Below are 21989 nucleotides of genomic sequence, written 5' to 3' on the forward strand. Positions count from 1 at the left end.
CAAAACAAGCCAGAATAATTTAACATTAGACAACAAACAAAAAAAACTTTGCAGTAAAATTAAGCTGGTAAAGTGAGAGTGTAATTAATTAATCCCTCATCACAAAGTCACATTACAACAAAGGTAGTGTGACTAATCTCTCTTTCTTTTTTTTGCATAAACAGTAAACTTTTGTTATTTTACAAATTACATTTCGCTTCTTTTATAGAAACACGACAAAAGCAGGATGATTAATCTATTAATATAATGATACAATGTTGCATTCTAAGCTTTTATGGATGGATCTTTAATCCTAACAGCTTCTTTTGAATCTTGAATCCGAACTAGCTGTGTACTCTGCCACAAGCTTTGAGAATGAAGACGACCTGTCTTCCAGCAATCTTCCCGGTGAGTCGTGTTCTTCTATAAGCCCTGCACTTGCATAGATTAACCATTCTTAGATCTTCTGATAGAATTAACGTAAAATAGAAAAGTTTATGATGACCAGTTCAATAACCTTGGTCTAGGAGCAGAACCATATCGCTGTCTATAACAGAAGATATTCTGTGTGCGATTGTTATCACTGTACAGTCCGAGAAATGTTGTCTCAGTGTCTCCTGGATCAGTTTATCAGTCGCTGTATCCACAGAAGCAGTGGCTTCATCAAGAACCAGTACTTTGCTTCTCTTGAGCAAGACTCGTCCCAGACACACCAGTTGTCTCTGACCAACACTCCAGTTCTGTCCATTCTCGCTAACTGAAATACACAACAACGCTTAGGCCTCATTCATTCACTCACTAGACGATTAAGTAGATATGTTTAAGAGATTCAACATGACTCATTTTAGAAGTAGTTTTTTAACTAACCAGTGGAATCTAGCTTTAGTTCTTTCTTCCTTATTTCATCCCCAAGTTGACACTTGTCGAGTGCCTGAAATGCGAGCAACAAAACTGTATAAAAATATTACTCTTGCTATCTGCAAAAACACAGAATAAAGAGAGCCAACGAACCTCCCATATCTGGTCATCAGCGTATTCCTCAAGAGGGTCCAAGTTACTACGAACCGTGCCTTCGAACATAGTTGGATCTTGAGGTATGATACTTAGTCTGGAACGCAGGTCATGCAGCCCAATGGTCAAGATGTTGATTCCGTCAATCCTGATTTCTCCGGCAGTAGGTTCCACAATCCTAAAAAGGGTTTGAATTAGAGTGGATTTGCCACATCCTGTTCTTCCAACTATTCCAGTTTTTAGACCTCCTGGAAAAGTGCATGTCAGTCCATGTAGCACCATAGGCAAATGTAGCCCGTATCGCACCTGCAGATTACAGATAATAATCTCTCCACGAGAAGGCCAAGATTTCTCAGGCCGGGTTGATTCAATCACAAGAGGTGGTTCACTTGGGATGTTTATGTATTGAAGCATTCTCTCCACGGATATCATTTTATTCTCAAGATCACAAAGTGTCCATATTAAAGTGGCCTGCAGGCTATTTAGATTGAGAGCATATGTAACCGCCAATCCTGCAAAGCCTTTTAAGAAGCAGAATGACGAGGAAGATCTTTAGTTGTGAATCTGAACCAAAACAAAAACACTGATTAAAGGGTTGTGACTTACTTGGATTAATGACTCCTTCGGGGATAGAAACTAAGATAACAAGGGAAAGCGCAAATGCTACGGTGGATAAGAGATCAAGACGGAAGCAGAGCCACTCCATAGCAGAAATGGCATGGAACCTCAGCCGAGAATAACAATCGTTGAGTCTCATGATGTCGGTGCGGAATCTTGGTTCTTGATCAAAGCTCCTGATAGTTGTTATCCCTGAAAGTGTTTCAGAAAAATGCTGCACCAAAGGCGATCTGCTTATTCCAGCTAATCTTGCGAGTTCCCGAGCCGCAGATATGTAATATTGCTGCATACATATGTTAAATCAATATTAAGACTTAGGTGTGAGAACCTCAAGAACGTTAGTATGAGTTGTATCAATGATCAAATTAAGTCTCCTTGATTATGTTATCATGATTCCAAAAGTTATACAAGCCAAAGTATCAGGTTAAGCTTTATAATCAAGGTGCGGTTGTGTCATGAAGAATACCCGATACCAGGTGCATGCAGCAATGACAGGGAAGAAGACAATAAGGACCTGCCAAGCAACCTGTCCCATCACTCCAATAATCCCCAAAATGTTTACAACAGTGATAGCAAGAATTGAAAATTGACTTGGCAATCTCAAATCCACGGCACTTTGATCTGTAGAAGCCTAAATCAGGATGGAAACAACAGTGATCAGAAAAGGACTTTTGCAGGATAAGTTTTTGGCATCGTCACTACAAAGATAGTTCTTACTCTATTCAAAATTCGGCCGATTGGTGTAGCATCAAAGAATGACATGGAGGCTCGAAAAATACAACGATGCATTTGATTGAAAAGTTCAGTAGCTATCTTGAAACCAGTCATCGCAGCCAGCATTGCTCTGACAAGTATGCAGAAGGAGCTTGCAGTGGCTAGAACTACATAGACTAGAATCAATGTAGAGCCACTCACTGGAGGTTTAACATCCTGAGAAACTGGAGTTACCCAAGCCATCCAATAGTTACTCCCAATGTTTAAAATCTGAAAGAGAATCTGTACAACCAATATAATAGGCACAAGTGCTCCACCATACGCCAGTGCCATATACTTTTTGTATACAGTGAACCCAACTTGACCTTTCTCCCTCTCTTCTTCTTGAACTAGTTGTCCTTTCGGGTTAGGCGGCAAGTCTTCCTCTTGTTTTTCTTCTTCGTTGGAAACTTTGTTATCTTTGCTTGTAGTTAATTGTGCTGAAGCAGATCCCTTTTCATATGAATCAACTGCTGCTAAGGCATCAGTGTGAGCTCCTACAAGTTCCATGAAATCGGTTCCTGACTCAAGAATTTCATTGTACTTTCCCGCTTGTGTGATCTTCCCATCTTTCATGACCTATCAAAACGATTGTTTGAGATCATAAATTTCTGATTAGCTAAATGATTTGGAAAGATGGTAGAGCGACCAAGTCCAAACCAGTATAAGATCAGCTTCAGGCAAGAATTCAAGTTGATGAGTGACGTATATGACTGTCTTGTTTCTCAGAAGCCCCCGCAGGACTTCCTGTTACAGTAAACGATGAGCGTGAGAGATCATATCAAAATACATAGAAGAAGGCCAGAAGCCAGAACAGGGTAGAAGGTAAGAGTATATGTACTTCAAGTCAAAGTTATTAGAAAGAAAAGAAAATGATTGTTACCTTGAAGAGATGTGATCCAGTATGAGCGTCTACTGCACTAAAAGGGTCATCAAATAGATATATATCTGCGTCTTGGTAAAGAGCACGTGCAATCTGTACCCGCTGCTTCTGTCCACCGCTTAGATTGATACCTCTTTCCCCAATAACCGTCTGATCACGGAACGGAAGTACCCTCAAGTCCTTATTCAAAGAACACGCTTCAAGCACCCTTTCGTACCATTCTCTCTGCATTGGCTTACCAAACAGAATGTTATCTTCGACCTTGCCGCTCTGGATCCAAGGCGACTGTGCAATGTATGCCTTTCTTCCACAAACCTTAAGATTTCCAGATATTTTGGGAACTTCACCTAGTATGGATGAGAGTAAGCTTGATTTCCCCGAACCAACAGTACCACAAATAGCAATATTCATCCCATGAGAAATTTTGAAACTTATGTCTCTCAGCATCGGGATGGTAGAAGAGTCATCCCAAGAGAAAGCACCATTGCTAATTTCTACAGCCATATTTGAACTTCCACTAGGAATTCTCTCCACACTATCTTGCTGCAAATCATCAAGACAAAGGAAAGATGCAATCCTATCAAGAGATACCTTTGTCTGAACAATCATGGAGATTGTATCAGGAAGTTTGTATATCGGATTTTGCAGAATTCGAAAAGTTGCAAGAGCAGCTATTATCTTTCCCGATTCAAGAGGAATCTTCAGAAGCATACAAGCACCAAAAGCTGTTGCGGAAACAAAAGAAGGTGCAGCCCATAGAACAGAGCTGATAGCTGCCGAGTTATACACAAACTTCTTAAGCCACCCTGCTTCAATGCGTCTAAGGTCAAGAATCTTATGAAGAAACTTCATCTCCCATCCCTGAAGTTTAAGAATCCTCATGTTCAGTAAGACTTCCGCTGTTTTCTTCATCCTGTTATCTTTAGATTCCATTAAGTTCCCCTGAAACTTCTCTTCCAACTTTGCCAAGGGAATGTTTCCCAGCATAACCAAAAAAGTTGCAGCAAAAGCAGCAATGGATCCTAGCCCAAGACTTCTGTATAAGATCAGTAAGGCTAAACTGATTTGTAAGACAAGTATCCATGGATCATGCATATACCAACTGAAAGCACTGATTCTCTCAGCATCTACTGTCATGAGATTTATGATCTCACCACTACTGTGTCCTTGCATAGAATAACAGGGAAGTGTCAAGCCCTTTTCATAGATCATCGTAACCAGGACAGATCTCATTCCAATCCCAGCTTTCTGCAACCTGAAGTACCAATTCCTCCGAGCTTGGCATTCTACGAGCTTAGCAACAAAAAAAGTTGTCACTAAAACAAACCCTTCGTTTGTATATTGTCTTCGACCGTTCAGGTACTGAACGAAAGTATCCATGAGATACGGTGCAACGTAGCAAGAGACTGTGTAGAGAAAAGCAAACAGAGTTGACAAGAGAATATCTCGCCATACTGAAAAGAAGAGTGCCTTAATAAGCTTAAACGTGGTGATTCTTCTTTCACCATCGTCCCATTCAAGCTTACTCCTAAGTATCTCAAATAGTTTCTCAGCTCTGTCACTACTGTCAACTTGAGGAACATCCTCGCTGTCTATGATTTTCGCGTTTCCTAAGACAATCAAAGGACTCATCCAAGAGAAACTTACATGGCTTAGAAACCCAGCGTTCGAAAAAGGTGTAACAACCTCATCATCTTCGGCCTTATCCAACTGCACAGGAGTAGCCGCTCTAGTTTCACCTTCATTCAAGAAGGGTTCTTCGAGTATGTTGATCCTTTCACCTTCTCTTTGCTTCTGAAAACATGAATAGCAAAGAAACAACCCCATGCTAACGGCCACAACATCAGACAGTAAAAGGTGAACTGACACCAGTTCTTGCTTCTTGTATAGAGAAATGTCTACCAAAAGACGGTAGAAAGAAAACATAAAATAGAAAACCCACCAGACTCTAAGCAAAATAGGAAACTTTTGATCATGAGAATTGGTGGATAAACTACGAAGGTAGAAAGAGATGGCACCCCAAGAAAGGACTGTAAATAGATGATCTAAAATAACCATCAGTTCACTTCGATCCCAACCATTTGTATGCAGGTGGAAGCAACTTACCAACAACAAGACTGAATTCAAGGCAGAAAAAGACTCACAACATATAACGACCAGTTTCTTGTATGTTAAAGACATATCCTTAAATCTCTCACTCGTAAAACCATCACTATTGTCACAAGCCACCCTTTTCTTGTAAACACAGGAACCAAACATAACAAACAACAAAAGCAGATTGAAGAAAATGGAGAACATTGGAAAGTAATTGGAGTCGAGGAGGAGAAAATGGATAGTAATGTCCATTGCATAACTCTGTTTCATTAGGCAATGGAAACGAGAATAATTGTTCGAGTCTGTCACGATGGATAGTATATATATATAGAAAGACACTCGTCAATAAATATATTACTTGGAAGACAAATTCATCAGAGGGAATAAATTATAGTTCCTTGACGTCTCAACAACGTCCACCAATCAATTCCCAGAAACTCATAGTAAATTTCCGAACAGAATATTAATTTCCCGGGAACAAGCCAAGAAGACCAAGACCTCTCATCTTACCGTCACAAAAGGGACCTGGCTCTGTATTCGCTTTACCGTTTTTTCTACAACAATTTTCAACAGAAGCAGATGACACTTACAGAGAAATAGGTAGAGTTTTAATTGATTGTAGAAAGCAATCCAGGATCCTGACTGGTCTTGTTGTCATTTCCTATAAAGCTGTAGTTAGCAAAACAAAACTCAAGACAAATGATGAATCTTCGTTTTATTCCCAACAAGTCTGATCATAGAAACCATGGTTTAACCAAATAAACACTTACATACTAAACATAAAGTCTCTGCTAATCAGAAACCAACCACAGGAAACTCGAGTCTAGGGTTTCCGAGTTTTACATTCAAATCCCATCTTAATCAGTCAAATCTTATACAGAGAGACAAATGATCTGATTATGGAAATTTCATAAGTTCTACAGCTTCAATAACAGAAGAAGCCGAGAGAGAACAATGAAAAAGCCATTAACAACAAACAACAACAACTTTTTTAATCAGATTACATAATCCGACCACTCGGATATATGCGATGTCTGGTCCATAGTCAAACCAGGATCCTTATCATGCGTTTTCGGATTATCTTTACCACCAAGCAACCTCGCCGGATTCCCAACAGCCGTCGTACGAGGCGGCACATCTTTCAACACAACAGATCCAGCACCAATCTTAGCTCCTTCACCAATACTAATATTCCCCAAAATACAAGTCCCAGCTCCAATCAAAACCCCATCACCAATCTTAGGATGCCTATCACCACACTGTTTCCCAGTTCCTCCAAGCGTAACGTTATGAAGAATCGAAACATTGTTCCCAACAACCGCCGTCTCACCAATCACAATCGCCGTAGCGTGATCAAGCAAAATCCCAGTACCGATTTTAGCACCAGGGTGAAAATCAACGGCGAAGGCTTCAGAGACTCTGTTCTGAATCAACAAAGCTAAGATTTTGCGGTCTTGGGTCCAAAGCTCATGAGCAATACGATGAGCTTGACAAGCTAAGAAGCCTTTAAAGTGAAGGAAACAATGAACGTAGCTAATACAAGCTGGGTCTCTTTCTTTAACAGCTAGCAGATCTTGTTTCACAGATTCAACAATCTCGGGGCTTTCGTTGAGAACACTTGAGAACAAATCGAAAAGCGTGTTGCTTGGGAGATTCAAATTGCTGAGTTTAACGGATAAGGTATTGGCTAACGCAGCTTCTAAGGAACGTTGAGAGACGATTGAAGCGTGGTAATAGCCGGAGACGATTGGTTCTCTCTCGATGTCGGATTTAGCTTCGTCGCGGATCTTGGCCCATACGTCGTCGATCTCAGCGTCTCGGTCTAGGTCTTGAAGTAAAGGACGGGTGTGGAGGGTTCTGGTTTGGGTTCCATTGAAGGAGGAAGCAGAAGATGAGCGGAAGTAATTGATGTAACGAACATCGTCGTTGGTGGGATTGGAGGAATCGCGACGAGAGATCTGAGGTTTACCGGTACGGCAGGTGTCGATGCACGCAGCCATTGGAGGAGGAGAGGGAGGAGGATGTTGTGGTCGTTGTTTGAAGGTGGAGGAAACAAAAGAAGGGAGAAGGAAAGAGGAGGAAGAGTGACGATGAGGAAGATTATTGATGTGTGGTGAAGATGAACGGAGCATATATAGGGACATTGAGAAGTGGCGGCGACTTGTGACCGGCAACATTTTTTTTGCAATTTCTCTCGGCTTATGAAAAAGGTTGAAAATTTTGGGTTTGTTTAGGTCATAATCAGAAACCAAAATGGAAGGATGTAAACAAATTTATATATTTTGGTGTTTTCTTCTTTTGATCTGTCTCTCTCTCTTTCTCTCTTCCCTTCAGATTTGTTTCCTTTTAACATTTTCAAAATGCTTTATTTGTATTAAAACTAAAATGTGTTTACTGTGAAGACTGGCTACTGGCAAATAATTTATGAGAAATTCACAAACCTGAAATATAAATTAAAATGAATAAATAAAAATATGTGTTATTTAGTTAAAAATGTTGTGTAATTTTTCCTACCAAAAAAAAAAAATGTTGTGTAATTTTTAGTTTTAAAAATAAATGGCATGACAATTTTTTTATATACTCCTTCCGTTTCAAAATATAGTATGTTTTAAGTAAAGCATGCAGATTAAGAAGTCTTTATATTTAACAAGTTCAACCAATCAAAAACAATACTCCATAATATAAAATACTAAACTAATCTTGCATTGAAATTTGAAAATATCTTATATTATGAAACAAAAAATTTCTCCAATACATCATATATTTTGAAGGGGAGTATATTTTTTTTCCTCGTGCAAATGAAATAATCAATTTTGAATACATGTCGACCTGTCGTAATAAAGTTAGCACCTTGTTTGGTTAAGATTATAATAATACCACATGTTTTTTTAGTCATTTTAATTGTGGTCAGAGTTTTATTTGTGTATATAAAAATAGTATTGTATAGTGGTATTTTGGGGGGAGTGAAGCTCATCAGCTCACTCATCACATGTTCATAATGTGACACCTACTTATTTGGTTACCCATTTTTATTTGTTTACTTATTATTTTTCCAAAAATAACAACGACTAGTCGACTACGAAAAATCAAACTAATTGTTAGCAAAAATTTATAGGGAAAATTATATTTTAAACCTTCAAAATGTAAATGAGTAGCATTTTAAACCTCAAAAAATTTTCATTAATACTATAAACTTTTTAAATGATTTTATTAACACTTTGGGTGTGAATGGTTGCAGCGGTCAGGGCGGCCAAATCTGTCTGCGGACTGGACCGCTTTTAATTTACCATTCAACAAATATAGTCCGCAATGGTACGGTCCAAATAAAGTAGAGATAAGACTGCTGCGGACCAACTGCGGACCGCTTTTGTATACAAATAGAGCTGGTCCGCAGCGGTCTGTAGTCCGCCCCAAAAATAGAGCGGTCCAGACCGCAGACAGATTTGACCGCCCTGACCGCAGTTACCATTCAAACCCTTTGAACTAGTCCTGGACATTCGGGTTTCGGGTTTTTGGGGTTTTCGGGTTTAGACATATAGAACCCGTTTGGGTTTTCTATACTTTCGGGTTCGGGTTCGGATATACCCAAACTCAATCGAACCATGAACAAAAAAAAAAAACTAATTTTTATTTTTTAAAAAATTTTAGAAACTTGTATATATATAAATATTTAACATTTCTTTTTGAGACAGAGAAACTGAAGTGGCAAAATGGTTAAAGATGCACCTGAAAATGTTCAAGGTTGTGGGTTCAAATCCCCTAGAATGCATATTTTTACATTTAATTCGGGTTAGTTCGGGTGGGCATTCGGGTTCGGGAATCCGAACCTCAGAAGTATTAAACCCGATCGGATTTTATACAATATCTGAACCCGAACCAAACCATCCACTTCGGGTCGGGTTCGGCTTCGGATTTCGGGTCCGGGTAATATGCCCAGGGCTACTTTGAACCTTCAAAATGATTTTACTAACACTTTAAACCTTCAATCTAACTTTCATGTTTGTACCGCCATAAAAAATAATGGAATAATAATATTCGTCAACGCGAAATGGTTAAACTATGTTGGTTTAATTTAAATTTTAATTAGTTTTAGTTTTTATAAATAAATAAAAAGAGAAAAAGATAAATTTGTATTCATCTTCATTGTAAACAAAACTTTTACAACGCCACTCTTCATATTATTAATCTTTTTAATAAATGTATTTCCTCTGGATTCTGATTAAATCGATTGACTTCTCATTGGAAACCAATAAATCTTCTAAATATGTTGTCGTCTTCAGTTACACATTTATCAAATGTTTGAATCTTACCTCTGATTTCTTATTTTTTTGTTTTGATATATTTTTTTTGTTTTTTAACTTTTTTTATCAACCGTAATAAATAATAAAAGAAAATAAATTAAACAAATATTTAAATCAAACAAGCATAGTTTAACTATTTTACGTTGGTGGATATAACTGTTCCGTCATTTTTAATAGCAGTGTAAATAAGAATGTTAGTTTTAAAGTTTAAAACGTTAGTAAAAACATTTTAAATGTTTATAGTGTTAGTGAAATAATCTTAAGATTTAAAATGCTACTCGATGATACTTTGAAGGTTAAAATGTGATTTTCCCAAAATTTATAACTAATTCGAGAATAATATGAACCAACCTTGGTGATTTTATGTTAAAGAAAAAAAAAAGAGTGACGTATGTAATGACATTATTTAGTTTGGCTATAGATCCGTGAAGCCATCTTCTTCTTCTTGTCTTCCTATTTTCAAGCCAAGGTCAGCTGAATTTAATCATCTCTCTCTCTCCAATCAATTCACTTATCTTATCAATTTGTTTTCAACTAATATAGGATTAGACAGTGATATTTAGCTATTAGTGACTTACTTAATCATATATATATATATCCAAGTGAGATGATTTGAAAAGGAAATTAAAAAATCTTTAATGGGATAAGAAATATATTTTATTTTACTAACTGCCATCCCAAACAACAAGGGGAAAAAAACCCAAAACACAAAGGTGTGTGTTTTTTTTCTTCTTTTTCTAAGAACAATTGGTATTATAAAAACGCAAAAAAAAAAAGCTATAAATATAAAATGGCACATCAATGACAATGAGGACCCCTCCAATAATTTCCCGACAAATTATGTATGAGTCTCAAAATAATACAGTTTGCTAAAACCACAAGAAAGAAAAAGAAAATGGAACTTATGTTTTTTTTTTTTGGGCGTACGAGAGTATATATTTTGCTTCCTTTCAATTTCAGCCGTTGAAAGAACTGTCTCTTCGAGTGTTGAAAAAACATAACTCTGTTTGCTTGATGCTTCTTATATAACGATTGGGATTAGACTATTAGTAAACAACAAGACTTACTAAATTAGAATTGATTTCAGGATATATATATATCACGAATCAATTACAGCTAAATTCCATAATACACAGTTGCAAAAATAGTAAATTTTAGGTGATAGTAGTATAGTATAGTACTAGTTCATATCAGTGTGTATCGTCACGTCACATATTTAATCCAGAATGAGAATTTTGGTATATAAATCGTAGAAGAAGAAGAAGAAGAAGAAGAAAAAAGCACAGTTTTTTACTTCAATTTAAATGTAAGATCTTAACTAAAACTTTATAGGGTCGGTCAATATGTACAAAAGTTTAAGCATTTGTTGATGCAAATACGATTTCACTATGTAATGCAAGAAGCACAACCCAATATGATACTACTGTTTCAATTTTTATTATAGAATCTATCTCTCGTACATATAAAGACTATTGACGCTGTGGTTATGTATGATTCATTCCAGTAGTACTACTACTACTGGTTTATTCGAGTTTTTTAAGAGAAACTCAAACTATAGTCGAAATTAAATAAAAATGGACGGTCCGTGTTTGGTATATCGTGGGAATATGCCTTATTTAACTTTAGCGACTATTATATAACAGCCACATCATTGTCTCATCCACTTACCTAAATAAAATTCAATTTTGGCGACTATTCTTTTCTTTTTTTCAGGTCAAGGGATGATAGATGATTCATACGATGAATGAATTGAATCACTTACGAAGCCAAATACTATGGCATTTATCATAAAGTTGTATGTAATGACTGTGCGTGGAAAAGAATATTCTTCAAGTTTTGGGGTTGAAAATTTCTGCATAATCCAAACAATTTAAAGCTATGATTGTTAGATTTGGCTGCTTAGAAATGTGACGTATCGCCGCCCTAAACCACTGACTCTTAGTATCCTTAGTTCCATATGTGTTATGTCGGACTGGCCATCTAGTTGAGTTTGTTGTTCTACAGCTTCAGTTCAGGTCTTCAAGAGTGGGCGATGAACCTCCTTGTTTTTTTACAATAAAATCATCGGAGTATTAAACCGAATACTTTGATGTAGGTAATGACACTTACAACTCGTGACACACTATAGGTATTATTCAGATGGTGTCTAAGTCTAATCCTAAAGACTAGCCAGCTTTTGCTTCAAAGACGAGCAAATTCGCTCACCTTTATAATATTTATAGACTCAACCTTATCTACCAAGTACCAACCCAGAGATCAGCAAGGCAGACCTACCAGCTTGGAATGCTCAAAGAAAAAGAAAAAAAATAATTTCCCCTATTGAGTTTGTGAATGAACTTATGCGTTAATTACAAGAATTTCAAGATTCCAACGTTCTGATTTATAAGAACTCCAAGTTGGGTGTGTATCATATTATTACTTAGTCATACTTATATTGAAAGAAAGATTCCACTTCAAATACAATAAAGAAAACAATTTGATCATAACAGCAATTAGTAAAACAAAAAACAAATTCCTTTGAACTTGCTTAATTGAAGATATATGTTCATCAACTAAGAACCAAGCATCGCTAAAGATTCCAAACTTTGCTAGGACCAGATAATACAACTTACATTTTTCATTACAAAGGCTCTCTCTCAAAAAGATGATAACAAGGCTTACCAGTTCTAAGCAATGTGGTTGATCTCTGAAACAGTCTATTCATTCAATGCAAAACGCCCATCCACCTCTGAGGAAGAAAAAAACATTATTTTGGTTCAGAACAAGAAGAGCAAGATTGTAATTTGATGAAGATTCTTGGTGTGGGTAAGTACACACAAGTTTCAGTTGGAGCCTATTTGCAGAATTTTCACTAACTAAACACATCAGTTTGAGGCTGTATTCAGAATGCAGGAAAGAGGAATGAGATTTATATTGTTACCATTATAGTTACGTTTGTTGTTCAGAGCTTCACTTCAACATCAACACCAGCAGGAAGATCAAGTTGCATCAAAGAATCGATAGTTTGAGCAGTAGGGTAGAGAATATCAATCATGCGCTGGTGTGTCCGGATTTCGAAATGGAACCTAGCGTCCTTGTGAACGTGAGGAGACTTGAGAACACAGTAGATACGCTTCTTGGTTGGCAATGGAACAGGACCCATTGTCTTAGCATTGGTATTTCTCGCAGCGTCAAGTATCTGCTTGCATGAATCCTCAATAAGAGGCACCCAGTATGATCTAAGCTTGATCCTAATCTTTTGCTTTGGCGCCATCTGCTAACACAAAAACAAATCAACTTCACCAAAGAAATACAAAACTCTGGTGTGGGGGAATCCTATTGAAATACAGTAAGAACATTCACACAAATGAGGCTTTTAAGTGCTGTGAAAACGAAGTGAACCAAGAAAAGTCAATGAATTGGACAAAGATGGACATAGAAAACACAAACTATAACATATCGTTGGAACAACCTGCTGCGTATCAATTTCTATTAGTAGTGAGCTCTAACAGCAATAGACATAAAAGTTACAACACACATTATATAAGACTATTGATAACGCTGTGAAAACGTAGCAAACCAACAAAAAAAGGCTAGTGATTTGACGAAGATGGACATAGATAAGCTAGAAGACACCAATGCATAAAGTATCAATCTCTAGTAAGTGAGCTCTGAAAGCAATGGACTTTACAAAAGCAATGGACTTTTACCTTATCTGCGTCAACACTGATGGAGGAAGAACTCGGAACCTGAGAATAATCACACAGACACACAAACAAAAGAATGTATTAAGAGAATTACATCAAAAAAGCTCGGAATTTGATTCCCAAATCGAAGAAGAGTGTACCTCAGAGGGTTCATCGAGAATTTCTGGGGTAGGATCTAGGGTTTCAGGAACAGCGAATAGCTTCGAAAACGAGATGGAAGGTTTGGTGAGAACGGAGGAAGTAAGGCCGCTATGGGTAGAAGAAGATGAAGGTAGGAGAGAGACTTTGAGTTTCGTAGAAGAAGGCGAAGAGTTTGGAATGACGAATGATGGTAACAGAAGCGAAGATACAGTAGAAACCGCCATTGAATTAGCCGAACAAAGGATTCGATTTCTCTTCTTCCTCTTCTTCTTAAGGTTTGAAGGGTGAGGTTTCTTCTTCAGCTGTTTTTGTTTGGTTTCGAGGGTTATCCAATTTTATCCAAAACCTTTTTTTTTTTTTTTTTTTGTATATTTTCTAAGTGATGAGATATTATTTATCCGAAGCCCATTTAGCAAAAAAAAGGCCTACATTTATTATTAATAATCGTTGGCCCAATAGTAAAACCATAACAATGACAACCAAATTCTTTTGGTCGATGTTTTTTTTTTGTCGTGGATTGTTGTTAACTAAAGTATTTTCTCGAAATTTCTTTAAATTTTCTACAAATATCTTTGAAAAATTCAACTCACAAAATTTTCTTCGAATAAAACGACAAATAAATCTAATAAAATATGCAGTAGATGTGGAAAAGAATGTACATATAAGACAATCAACTCGTTGATAAATATTGGATAAAATCATAAAATATTAATCCACTAAAAATATTACTATAAATCAAGGAAACAATATAATTAGTGCTTTTTCCTCACTATTCTCACAATGATGCAATTGATGGTTTTATTGCTACAATCTTTTGGTTGGGGGTCTCTCACCAATTTAGATTTGAGATTCGTAGAAAACTCATCCGTGTGACTGATAGGTGTCTTCTTGATATGTACATTTTTTTGTTTGAGTTTTGAGTTCTCTACACATCCACGATTCAAAACCACCTATGGTGTGTGCAACTGATGTTTTAATTTTACGTTACATGTTTGATCCATAATCTCATACTGAAAGAAAAAGAAAAAAAAGTTACAAATCCAAAGCCTAACAAATAACAATTAACATGATGATAGCAATGCAATTAAGAGAAAATGACTTGAACCAATAAAAAGAAGAAAAAAAAAGAGACAATGACATCTTCTAAGAATTATTGTCCACACGCCCTTACTATTCATAGACCAATCATCCCTCACAGTCGTTTGTATTCTGCTTATACATACATATACTTCATACTTGTCTCGATCATAAGCATATTTCATCATTAGCTCATACCCAAGTTAATATATCATGATACCTTCTTGCATAATTGTCATCTATAGCTTTGACGATTTAGACATATAATTCCGAATTAAATCAAAACTTATAACAAGTTTGGAAAACTAAATTTATATGAAATCTTTAGCCAATAAAATGCCAAAAGGAAGCATAGATTATTAGTTGACAAACAAACAAAATTAGGAACATTGATATTTTTCTTTTCGATCCACATAATTGGGAAAACCATACTCCACACGTGGCATGCAGATGAAGAACAAGGGGTAGCTTGGTCAAATCATCCCCAGATGCTCATTGGCACAAATATCTACCAATCAACTTCTATATATACCAAAAGCCGTTGAGTGTAAAGCTTTGCACAAACCACACTTAACTTTGCTCATTCCTTCTTACTTTTTCTTCTTATAATCTTCACCATTCACTCACAACACAAAGCCAGAGAGCGATGGATCAAATAAAACCGGAGTTTCTGAAGAGATTGACGAAGTTCATAGTAGTTTCGATATGGGTTTTATCTCTTTTAGTCACCCACAACTTCTATTTATATAGATTCACGATTCAACTCGTAACACATGCAGTAGATAAGAACTACATGTTCCTCCTCTGCAATGGTCTCTTAGTGGTTGTTGCAAAGTGCTCTGGTTTGAACGTTTCGTCAAAACCAATAGAGACAAGTAATGCTAATAAAACTTTTGATTATCAAGATTTCAAGAGTTACGGTACGATACTGGAACTGGAGTATAACTGTGCTGATGGAATAGGAGGAACAGAGTCCTTTCTTGCAGAGGAAGTTACAACTATTGAAGAAGTTACAAAACATCAAGAAACCGAAGAAGATGACGACGAAGAGGACGACACATTAGCGGATAATGATGGAGATGAAGTGTGTGATCTTCGTGAGGAAGAAGAACAAGATGACGTAGAATTGTTGACATCTACGGAGGAGGAGGAGATGAATAAGAAGTTCGATGAGTTTATCAGAAAGATGAAGGAAGAGCTTAGAATCGAAGCTAGACGTCATTTAATCCTTGTTTGAGTTCTTAGTTTAAATTAGTTTCGTTAAAATAAATATTGCATGCAACTTGCTCATTCGTATAGAGCGAGATTCCTAGCTTCATCTACTGGCCTTTGTACTTTTGATCAAAGGCATCTCTTATAATGAAATAATTTTTCTATCTAATTCTCGCATTACATTTTTTATTAAACATTCTATCTTATGTTATATACATTTCTATGTGCAAAAAATGAAACGATCATCAAACAAACATGTGTAATAGGGTAGGGATCCACATTCATATACAATTAATTTAACATTTGACCATACATAAACACATAAACATACAACTATATATGTACACATATAACATATGTATCGATCTCCATTATTAATTCTATATAGCCTAGACTGATGTACTACATGTTTTTAGCGGTGCGTTGTCTGCACCCGATGGTTTCGGGGAATAATGTTGTCTATGCACACGTGTACCAATAAATTTTCAACCTTAAAGAAAAAAATGTATGATGGATATATTTATATTTCAGATTCAGGACGATGTGCTTTCGTATAACATTGTACATTTAATGGCTTAATCTATTCCTGATTTCATTTCTTGGCTAGTTGATTATCGTTTGAATGTTTACTTTTCTTGATCTGATAATAACTTTTTTAATATGAAAAATGTTTTTTTTTTTAAATATCAGTTACGTTACCATGATGCCAAAGATTGAACCGATGAAATCTTATGAAATATCAGGGGCACACCTAACAATGGTGCAAATACGGTTCTGGTAAAATTAAAATGTACATACATATGCATTTATCTCTGTTACTATTAGCCAACTCTAAAATGATAACTTCAAGAGACTTTAGTAGTAGACTTATTACAATATTAATGTTTTATGTTACGTCAAAATGATGTATAGTGTGTTCATATATTTAATCCCATGATCCATCAATCCATATGTTGCAAATAGTGGAAACAATTATCAACGAATAATCGAATCTTTATTTATTTTTTATTTTTTTTAAAAAGGGAATATATGAGTTTGCTTTGAAGACTCCATAGATTCTCGGCTCTTCTGCTTTTACGTTTTTTTTTCTTCTCCATACCTCTTTTTTCAGTTTTTCCACTATCCTTCCTAGCTAGTCCTACCTATCCACCACCAGTCTCCAAAATAAATATTTATTTTGAATATTAAAAAATGGAGTTACTGTGAAGTTTATTTAGAATCTTCTAGTCGACATATATAGCGTTAGGATTTCACTTATTTTATAACCGTTTCAACTATATTAGCGATCACGTTCCATTTTATTTGATATATAATATCTTTTCTCTAGGCCTTTCGAGAGGTTGTTACTCAAAAAGAAAATTTGATTTTGACTAATTCAATTTATCAACCTGACAAAACAAAAAGAAATAATAATTAATAACCAAACTATAAAGAAGAGTTTAGTAATGTTTACATGTATCAAACAGGCAGGAATGATAAGTGCATTGGAAATGAAGATTCGGCACTCTGTTGACTAATATGTAATCATTATTTCAAACACATCTAGTTTTTCTTGGTTAATTATTAGTTAAGAAAATGATCGAGAGCGAAAGATCTATCGAATAGTGATAAACTATACGATTTTGACACAACGGAACATGTACTCCACTCGATCGCGTTCATATAAATAAATGGACTCACATGTATAAACTAAACATGACACAATAAAATAAGATAATAAATAAATGGGTCAGTTTATATTGATATTAGGCTTTGATCGCAACATGTTTGACATGTAAGTATTCTTAACGAACGACGTTATGCATCTTAATTAGTTTGTATATATCACTCGATTTCGATTAATACTTTTCAATTTGGGGCGGCCATATAAGATGTACAGGTTCCAAATGGCGTACGAGAGATTGAAACAAAAAAGCCATAAATACCTAACAAGGAAGAAATTAATGTTAGTGTATAGATCAATCATGGAGCTATTTACACATAACCAAAATCCAAAATTTTAAAATAAAGTAAAACCGAAAGACATGGAGAAGGAACAGTAAACTCAATCAATGCACAAAGAAACGAAACAAACAAAAAAGGAATCAAAATTATAACAATTAATATTAAGTGGGTCCAATTCCTATTGAGAGGAAATTTGATTAAACCACATCATATACATGGAGAATACAACAATCATATCTATGCTCAATAATGTTCAAAGCTAAAGCCAAGAAAAAAAAAAACCATAACAAACAATATTCGTGAATTGCTGAGAACAAAAGACGTAAGGATGTTACAAGACTAAAGTCTAAGATAAAATCAGTATTTTGTGGGAAAGATCATGCGTACAGATGCTGTTGTTTGAGTTTAAATGGAACAGTGGAGTGAAAAAAAGCAAAAAAATGTAATTGTTTTCGAGTATGTAAAAGGAAAAGAAACTATGGTACGAACTACGAAGCTCAAAAATTGAAAAAAATTGTTCTCTACTTTTGTCTTTCTTTATTGCTCTCTCTAAAGACTTTTTTAAAAAAATAAAAAGTTTTTGGTGACAATCAGAAAAAAGGCAAAATGATGAGAGAATGAGCGGTCAAGTTTGAAGTAAGAAGTAATCAGTACTTTTGCTCACCGGGCCCTGTGGGTAGTTTGTGTACGGGGAGGTTCATGGACCCATCACTCATTCATGTGATGAAAAAAATCAGTTTTAAGAGATAAAAAAAAAGCAAGAAAAAAAAAGGAATTGAAAATATGGCTTGAGAGAACTGGTATGTTCAATTTGGTGCCAGCCTGCATTGATCTATGAGGCCAATGTACCATGTTTGTTTTGCGTCGAGAGAGAACAAATTCATCAACATTGGCAAAATCTAACCATATGTATTTCGAATGAATATGATGATGAAACACTCTACTCATTTTACTTAAAGAAAAAATAAACAAAATATAAAGATAAATATGTTTGATAGCTCTTGGTTATTATTTCTTAAAACCAAATGAAAGAAAAAGTTCAGAATTCCACGTCTATAAACGCAATCGCTTAAAAAAAAACAGCGATCAGGAATATAAACCAAAAACGCAAAAAAGTTCAGAATCCACGTCTATAAACGCAATCGCTAAAAAAAACAGCGATCAAGAATATAAACCAAAAACGCGGCACTGAGACAAACGAGAGAGAGAGTCGCATCGCATGCATCACATGATCGAGCAAAGTCCACCCGACGAACCCGTATAATACTGCGGTTCTACGTAAGCGTAACTATGAACCGATCTTGACGATGGCATCGGCATAGGATAAACCGGCGGTGTTGTATGCGGGTTCCGTGGTCCCTGATCCGTCTGCCGCTGCTGATTACACGTATAAGGAGCATAGTTTCCAGCGCACGGATACGACGGCGGATACGAATATGGATTATAACCACCGGAGGAGGCCATGGCAGGAAGGAAATAGCCTGAATGACCGTAATAACCGCCGCCGCGGGGATTCAAAACTTCTCCGTCGAAACGGAGATTGATGATCTTTCCATGTTCGCCGTACCGGTCCATTACCGCCATCAATATACTAGGGTTAACCCTCGCCTTTAGTTTTATTGAGTTGTCGTCTCCGACGAATTCCATTGAGTAAACAGCTGTAACAATATTGGAAAAATTTGAAAAAAAATATCACCAAAAAAAACAAATCATCTAACAAAACAAAACAAAAACAAACGTACGTACCGTAGAGACAATGCATTACTTCAGACACTTTTTGCGTACAAAGCATGCAGCTTCTGTTCACTTTCATCACACAGCTCTACAGAGTAAATTAAACAACATCGTTAAAAAAAAAAGAAAAACACATATAAAATTATAATGGATTAATAAATCAGAATCGTTCGGCTAACCATATCGACACAGTAATTGTAATCCATTATTGATGAAGCTTGTGAATTCTTTTTTGTTTTTGCTTTGGTTGCGTGGTGGTCTAACAGCTGAAACTAAATTAAAAGAGGGTAAATGGGTTGAAACTTATATAGATTGTTATAGGTTAAGGCAAATGCTGCATATTTGATCGAAGATGAATATTGTATTTCCCAAAATAGCGTTTTGAAGGATACTGTATTCCGAAATCGTTTATTTACGGACCAATAGGAAGGGAAATGAAAAGATCATTTGATATCGGGATAATCTTGAAATGGATTCTATAGTATATATGCTAACTAATTAAGAGATTGCCAGATTAGGATAAGATTGAGAAAACAAAATCATTTACCTTTTCGATACCCCCACAAAATAAAATAAAAACAGCGGATTTGGAACAATACTTTGATTACCTCTTCGAAACCCCAAACAAAAAAGGAAAAAGCTAATTAAATTAGTCAGACGTGGATAAGATTTCGTATCTTTTTAGGTCAAAGTCAAACAATTAATTTGCACGAAATCATTTTTATTTTATTTTTAACTGCGCCAGATTAATATAATTAGTAATTCTACCATGCAACTTCGCAATCCACATTATGTGGGCTGCTGGTCGTTTAACGTCAGGCCCTTTATAATACATCAGAGACTCGGACTCATCATCCTGTGTAGGAGGTAACTTGAGTAAAAAAAAATGGCTGGTAGTTCTTTCTCAAGGATTTTACAATAGTATTTCACCATTGGCAAATCATGTTGATACTTTATAATCTGAAATTGTCAATCCTTTTGCTTCCCTGTGCATAAACTAAAAAATTGCAATGAATACCAAATATTTGGATTAAAAGAAAGAAGATCTTTGTACTAATCCTCCAATTATACACCTCAAAAGAATGTATTTTTTCCTGTACAGAAAAGAATGCTGCTATATACATTCCTAGTCCATATATGTGACACCAAAATCTATACAGTTTCTGAGTAGAATCAATGATGATTTAAGGCAAATGGTTCTTAATTGTGTCACCCCACTATGTAAAACTCCCATCTGCATTCTTCAAGTCTATACTGTATCAAAGAATGCCTTTAGATTCCTCTAGCCATAAGCTATCTTCCTGCGAATTGGAAACTACCAGGCAAATCTGAGAAGCTAAGACGAGCAAATACTGCAAAGTAGGATTGTTCAAACTTGCAATTTTTCACTACTAATTAAGAGGCTTAAAAGGCTTCTTTCTATGTCTATTTAATAGATGTGTGCAAATAATATCCACCAGAAAAAAAAAAGGCTTAGTACAATACCGGCCACAGTCAATAGATGTAATATCATCAACGGAGACTTGAATCAAGTGCCTCCAAGGATCTGGAGAAAGGAGACTTATTTCGAGAGGCTTCTGCAGCAGATGATGGGGATCCTTTGTATATATCTCCAGCTGAATGATATTTTTAACCACCTACAAAAGGGTACAAAAGGATGAAAACCTACTTGCTATGGCTGTGTAAGTTTTACAGGAGTGCTTGAGACAAGGGAAGCAGCATACTATTATGTTCTATCAAAGCTATAAGGCTCTTGTTTCTCTGTGACTAGAGTGACGAAGACCCAAAAGCCATAGTTATTTTCTAGATGGTTCATCCAATTCTCACTATATTGCATCAACTGCAGTTTCAAAAGAAGAGCCAGAAAAAAATATTTATGAAGGGTATTTACATCCACTAACGAGAGATCTTGGCAGAGTAACCAAGCATCTAGAAACCCATTGCAAATGCATTTCAGAAAACATAGACAAACAAGTGTAAAATCTCATCTACAATGAGTACATAAACTACTTAAGAAAATAATAGGTAGAAAATAGAAAGACCTGTGTTATATTGGGCGTAGTGATATTGCTTTGGCAGCCATCAAGGAGAGGAGTGTAGAAAGCTGGTTCTTCAGCAGAATCTCCCAAGATTTCATCCGAACGTGAACGTGGCTTAGGTATAGCAGGGGGCTCTAAGAAGCTATTTCTTAATTCTGGATCACGTGAACGTTGCCTTGCTAGAAGAGGAGGTTTTAAGAAGCTATTTCGTAAATCTGAATCTGACTGACGAGGAAATGAAGTGTCTATAATAGAAGCTCCCAGCCTATAAATCTGAAACCATAACAGAGAAGACGATATCCTCACAAGAAACCCAGTAATCTCCATAGCCATAGTGAGTTCCATAGAGAAGATGTAAAAGGCTTTATACATCTCAAATCTTTTGTCAATAATAGGCAGCAGATGATAAGTGGCTCTCTACAGAATCTGAATTTCTGAACAGGACATAACAAAGATTTAATGATCATATCATTTCAAAAAAGACAAGGAGCAACCAAAGAAAGCTCAGGACAGTTAA

The 21989-nt window shown here is 36.0% G+C and overlaps 6 protein-coding genes across 7 annotated transcripts; 1 reads left to right on the plus strand and 5 right to left on the minus strand.

Moving 5' to 3' along the window:
• Positions 1–127: 127 nt before the first annotated feature.
• Positions 128–5698, minus strand: LOC104745543 (ABC transporter C family member 7-like). The gene is made up of 9 exons (XM_087488551.1): positions 3245–5698; positions 3022–3108; positions 2326–2940; positions 2075–2239; positions 1597–1891; positions 991–1511; positions 847–910; positions 497–736; positions 128–411 (listed from the first exon to the last, which is right to left on the minus strand). Exons 1-9 carry the CDS (start codon positions 5606–5608, stop codon positions 293–295), a joined length of 4470 nt encoding a protein of 1489 aa, XP_087344677.1. The 5' UTR covers positions 5609–5698; the 3' UTR covers positions 128–292.
• Positions 5699–6038: 340 nt separating this feature from the next.
• LOC104745542 (serine acetyltransferase 3, mitochondrial) lies at positions 6039–7705 on the minus strand. The gene has a single exon (XM_010466808.3). It carries the CDS (start codon positions 7513–7515, stop codon positions 6334–6336), a length of 1182 nt encoding a protein of 393 aa, XP_010465110.1. The 5' UTR covers positions 7516–7705; the 3' UTR covers positions 6039–6333.
• Positions 7706–12135: 4430 nt separating this feature from the next.
• On the minus strand, positions 12136–13891 carry LOC104745547 (small ribosomal subunit protein uS10c). Its single transcript, XM_010466813.3, has 4 exons — positions 13466–13891; positions 13329–13367; positions 12560–12892; positions 12136–12367 (listed from the first exon to the last, which is right to left on the minus strand). Exons 1-3 carry the CDS (start codon positions 13688–13690, stop codon positions 12581–12583), a joined length of 576 nt encoding a protein of 191 aa, XP_010465115.1. The 5' UTR covers positions 13691–13891; the 3' UTR covers positions 12136–12367; positions 12560–12580.
• Positions 13892–15106: 1215 nt separating this feature from the next.
• LOC104745548 (uncharacterized) lies at positions 15107–15924 on the plus strand. The gene has a single exon (XM_010466814.3). The coding sequence runs from the start codon at positions 15190–15192 to the stop codon at positions 15778–15780; it is 591 nt and encodes a 196-aa protein (XP_010465116.1). The 5' UTR covers positions 15107–15189; the 3' UTR covers positions 15781–15924.
• Positions 15925–18623: 2699 nt separating this feature from the next.
• On the minus strand, positions 18624–19893 carry LOC104745549 (uncharacterized). The gene is made up of 3 exons (XM_010466815.3): positions 19613–19893; positions 19446–19521; positions 18624–19357 (listed from the first exon to the last, which is right to left on the minus strand). The coding sequence occupies exons 1-3, from the start codon at positions 19637–19639 to the stop codon at positions 18924–18926; spliced, it is 537 nt and encodes a 178-aa protein (XP_010465117.1). The 5' UTR covers positions 19640–19893; the 3' UTR covers positions 18624–18923.
• Positions 19894–20440: 547 nt separating this feature from the next.
• LOC104745554 (uncharacterized) lies at positions 20441–21906 on the minus strand. 2 transcript variants are annotated; one of them, XR_015582628.1, is made up of 3 exons: positions 21158–21276; positions 20919–21070; positions 20441–20734 (listed from the first exon to the last, which is right to left on the minus strand). XR_015582628.1 is itself a non-coding variant. In XM_010466823.2 (3 exons), the coding sequence occupies exons 1-3, from the start codon at positions 21842–21844 to the stop codon at positions 20716–20718; spliced, it is 540 nt and encodes a 179-aa protein (XP_010465125.2). In that variant the 5' UTR covers positions 21845–21906; the 3' UTR covers positions 20441–20715. The 2 variants fall into 2 exon arrangements, 1 of the variants encoding a protein (XP_010465125.2); XM_010466823.2 differs by lacking the exon at positions 21158–21276 and adding an exon at positions 21476–21906.
• Positions 21907–21989: the final 83 nt, after the last annotated feature.

Source organism: Camelina sativa, chromosome 15, assembly GCF_030686135.1.
Source record: "Camelina sativa cultivar CO46 ecotype springtype chromosome 15, ASM3068613v1".
NCBI lineage: Eukaryota > Viridiplantae > Streptophyta > Magnoliopsida > Brassicales > Brassicaceae > Camelina > Camelina sativa.

Excerpts from the sequence above, each read along its gene's own strand:
- LOC104745543 (XM_087488551.1), bottom strand. The coding sequence starts at position 5,608 with ATGAAACAGAGTTATGCAATGGACATTACTATCCATTTTCTCCTCCTC. Across the intron at positions 2,941-3,021 it reads CTGAAGCTGATCTTATACTG|GTCATGAAAGATGGGAAGAT; the intron begins GTTTGGACTTGG and ends TCGTTTTGATAG. Across the intron at positions 911-990 it reads CTGATGACCAGATATGGGAG|GCACTCGACAAGTGTCAACT; the intron begins GTTCGTTGGCTC and ends CTCGCATTTCAG.
- LOC104745542 (XM_010466808.3), bottom strand. The coding sequence starts at position 7,515 with ATGTTGCCGGTCACAAGTCGCCGCCACTTCTCAATGTCCCTATATATG.
- LOC104745548 (XM_010466814.3), top strand. The coding sequence starts at position 15,190 with ATGGATCAAATAAAACCGGAGTTTCTGAAGAGATTGACGAAGTTCATA.
- LOC104745549 (XM_010466815.3), bottom strand. The coding sequence starts at position 19,639 with ATGGATTACAATTACTGTGTCGATATG. Across the intron at positions 19,522-19,612 it reads ACAATTACTGTGTCGATATG|AGCTGTGTGATGAAAGTGAA; the intron begins GTTAGCCGAACG and ends TTTACTCTGTAG. Across the intron at positions 19,358-19,445 it reads AGTAATGCATTGTCTCTACG|CTGTTTACTCAATGGAATTC; the intron begins GTACGTACGTTT and ends ATATTGTTACAG.
- LOC104745547 (XM_010466813.3), bottom strand. The coding sequence starts at position 13,690 with ATGGCGGTTTCTACTGTATCTTCGCTTCTGTTACCATCATTCGTCATT. Across the intron at positions 13,368-13,465 it reads TTCTCGATGAACCCTCTGAG|GTTCCGAGTTCTTCCTCCAT; the intron begins GTACACTCTTCT and ends GATTATTCTCAG. Across the intron at positions 12,893-13,328 it reads TCAGTGTTGACGCAGATAAG|ATGGCGCCAAAGCAAAAGAT; the intron begins GTAAAAGTCCAT and ends TTGTGTTAGCAG.
- LOC104745554 (XM_010466823.2), bottom strand. The coding sequence starts at position 21,844 with ATGTATAAAGCCTTTTACATCTTCTCTATGGAACTCACTATGGCTATG. Across the intron at positions 21,071-21,475 it reads CTACGCCCAATATAACACAG|GTGGTTAAAAATATCATTCA; the intron begins GTCTTTCTATTT and ends ACCCTTTTGTAG.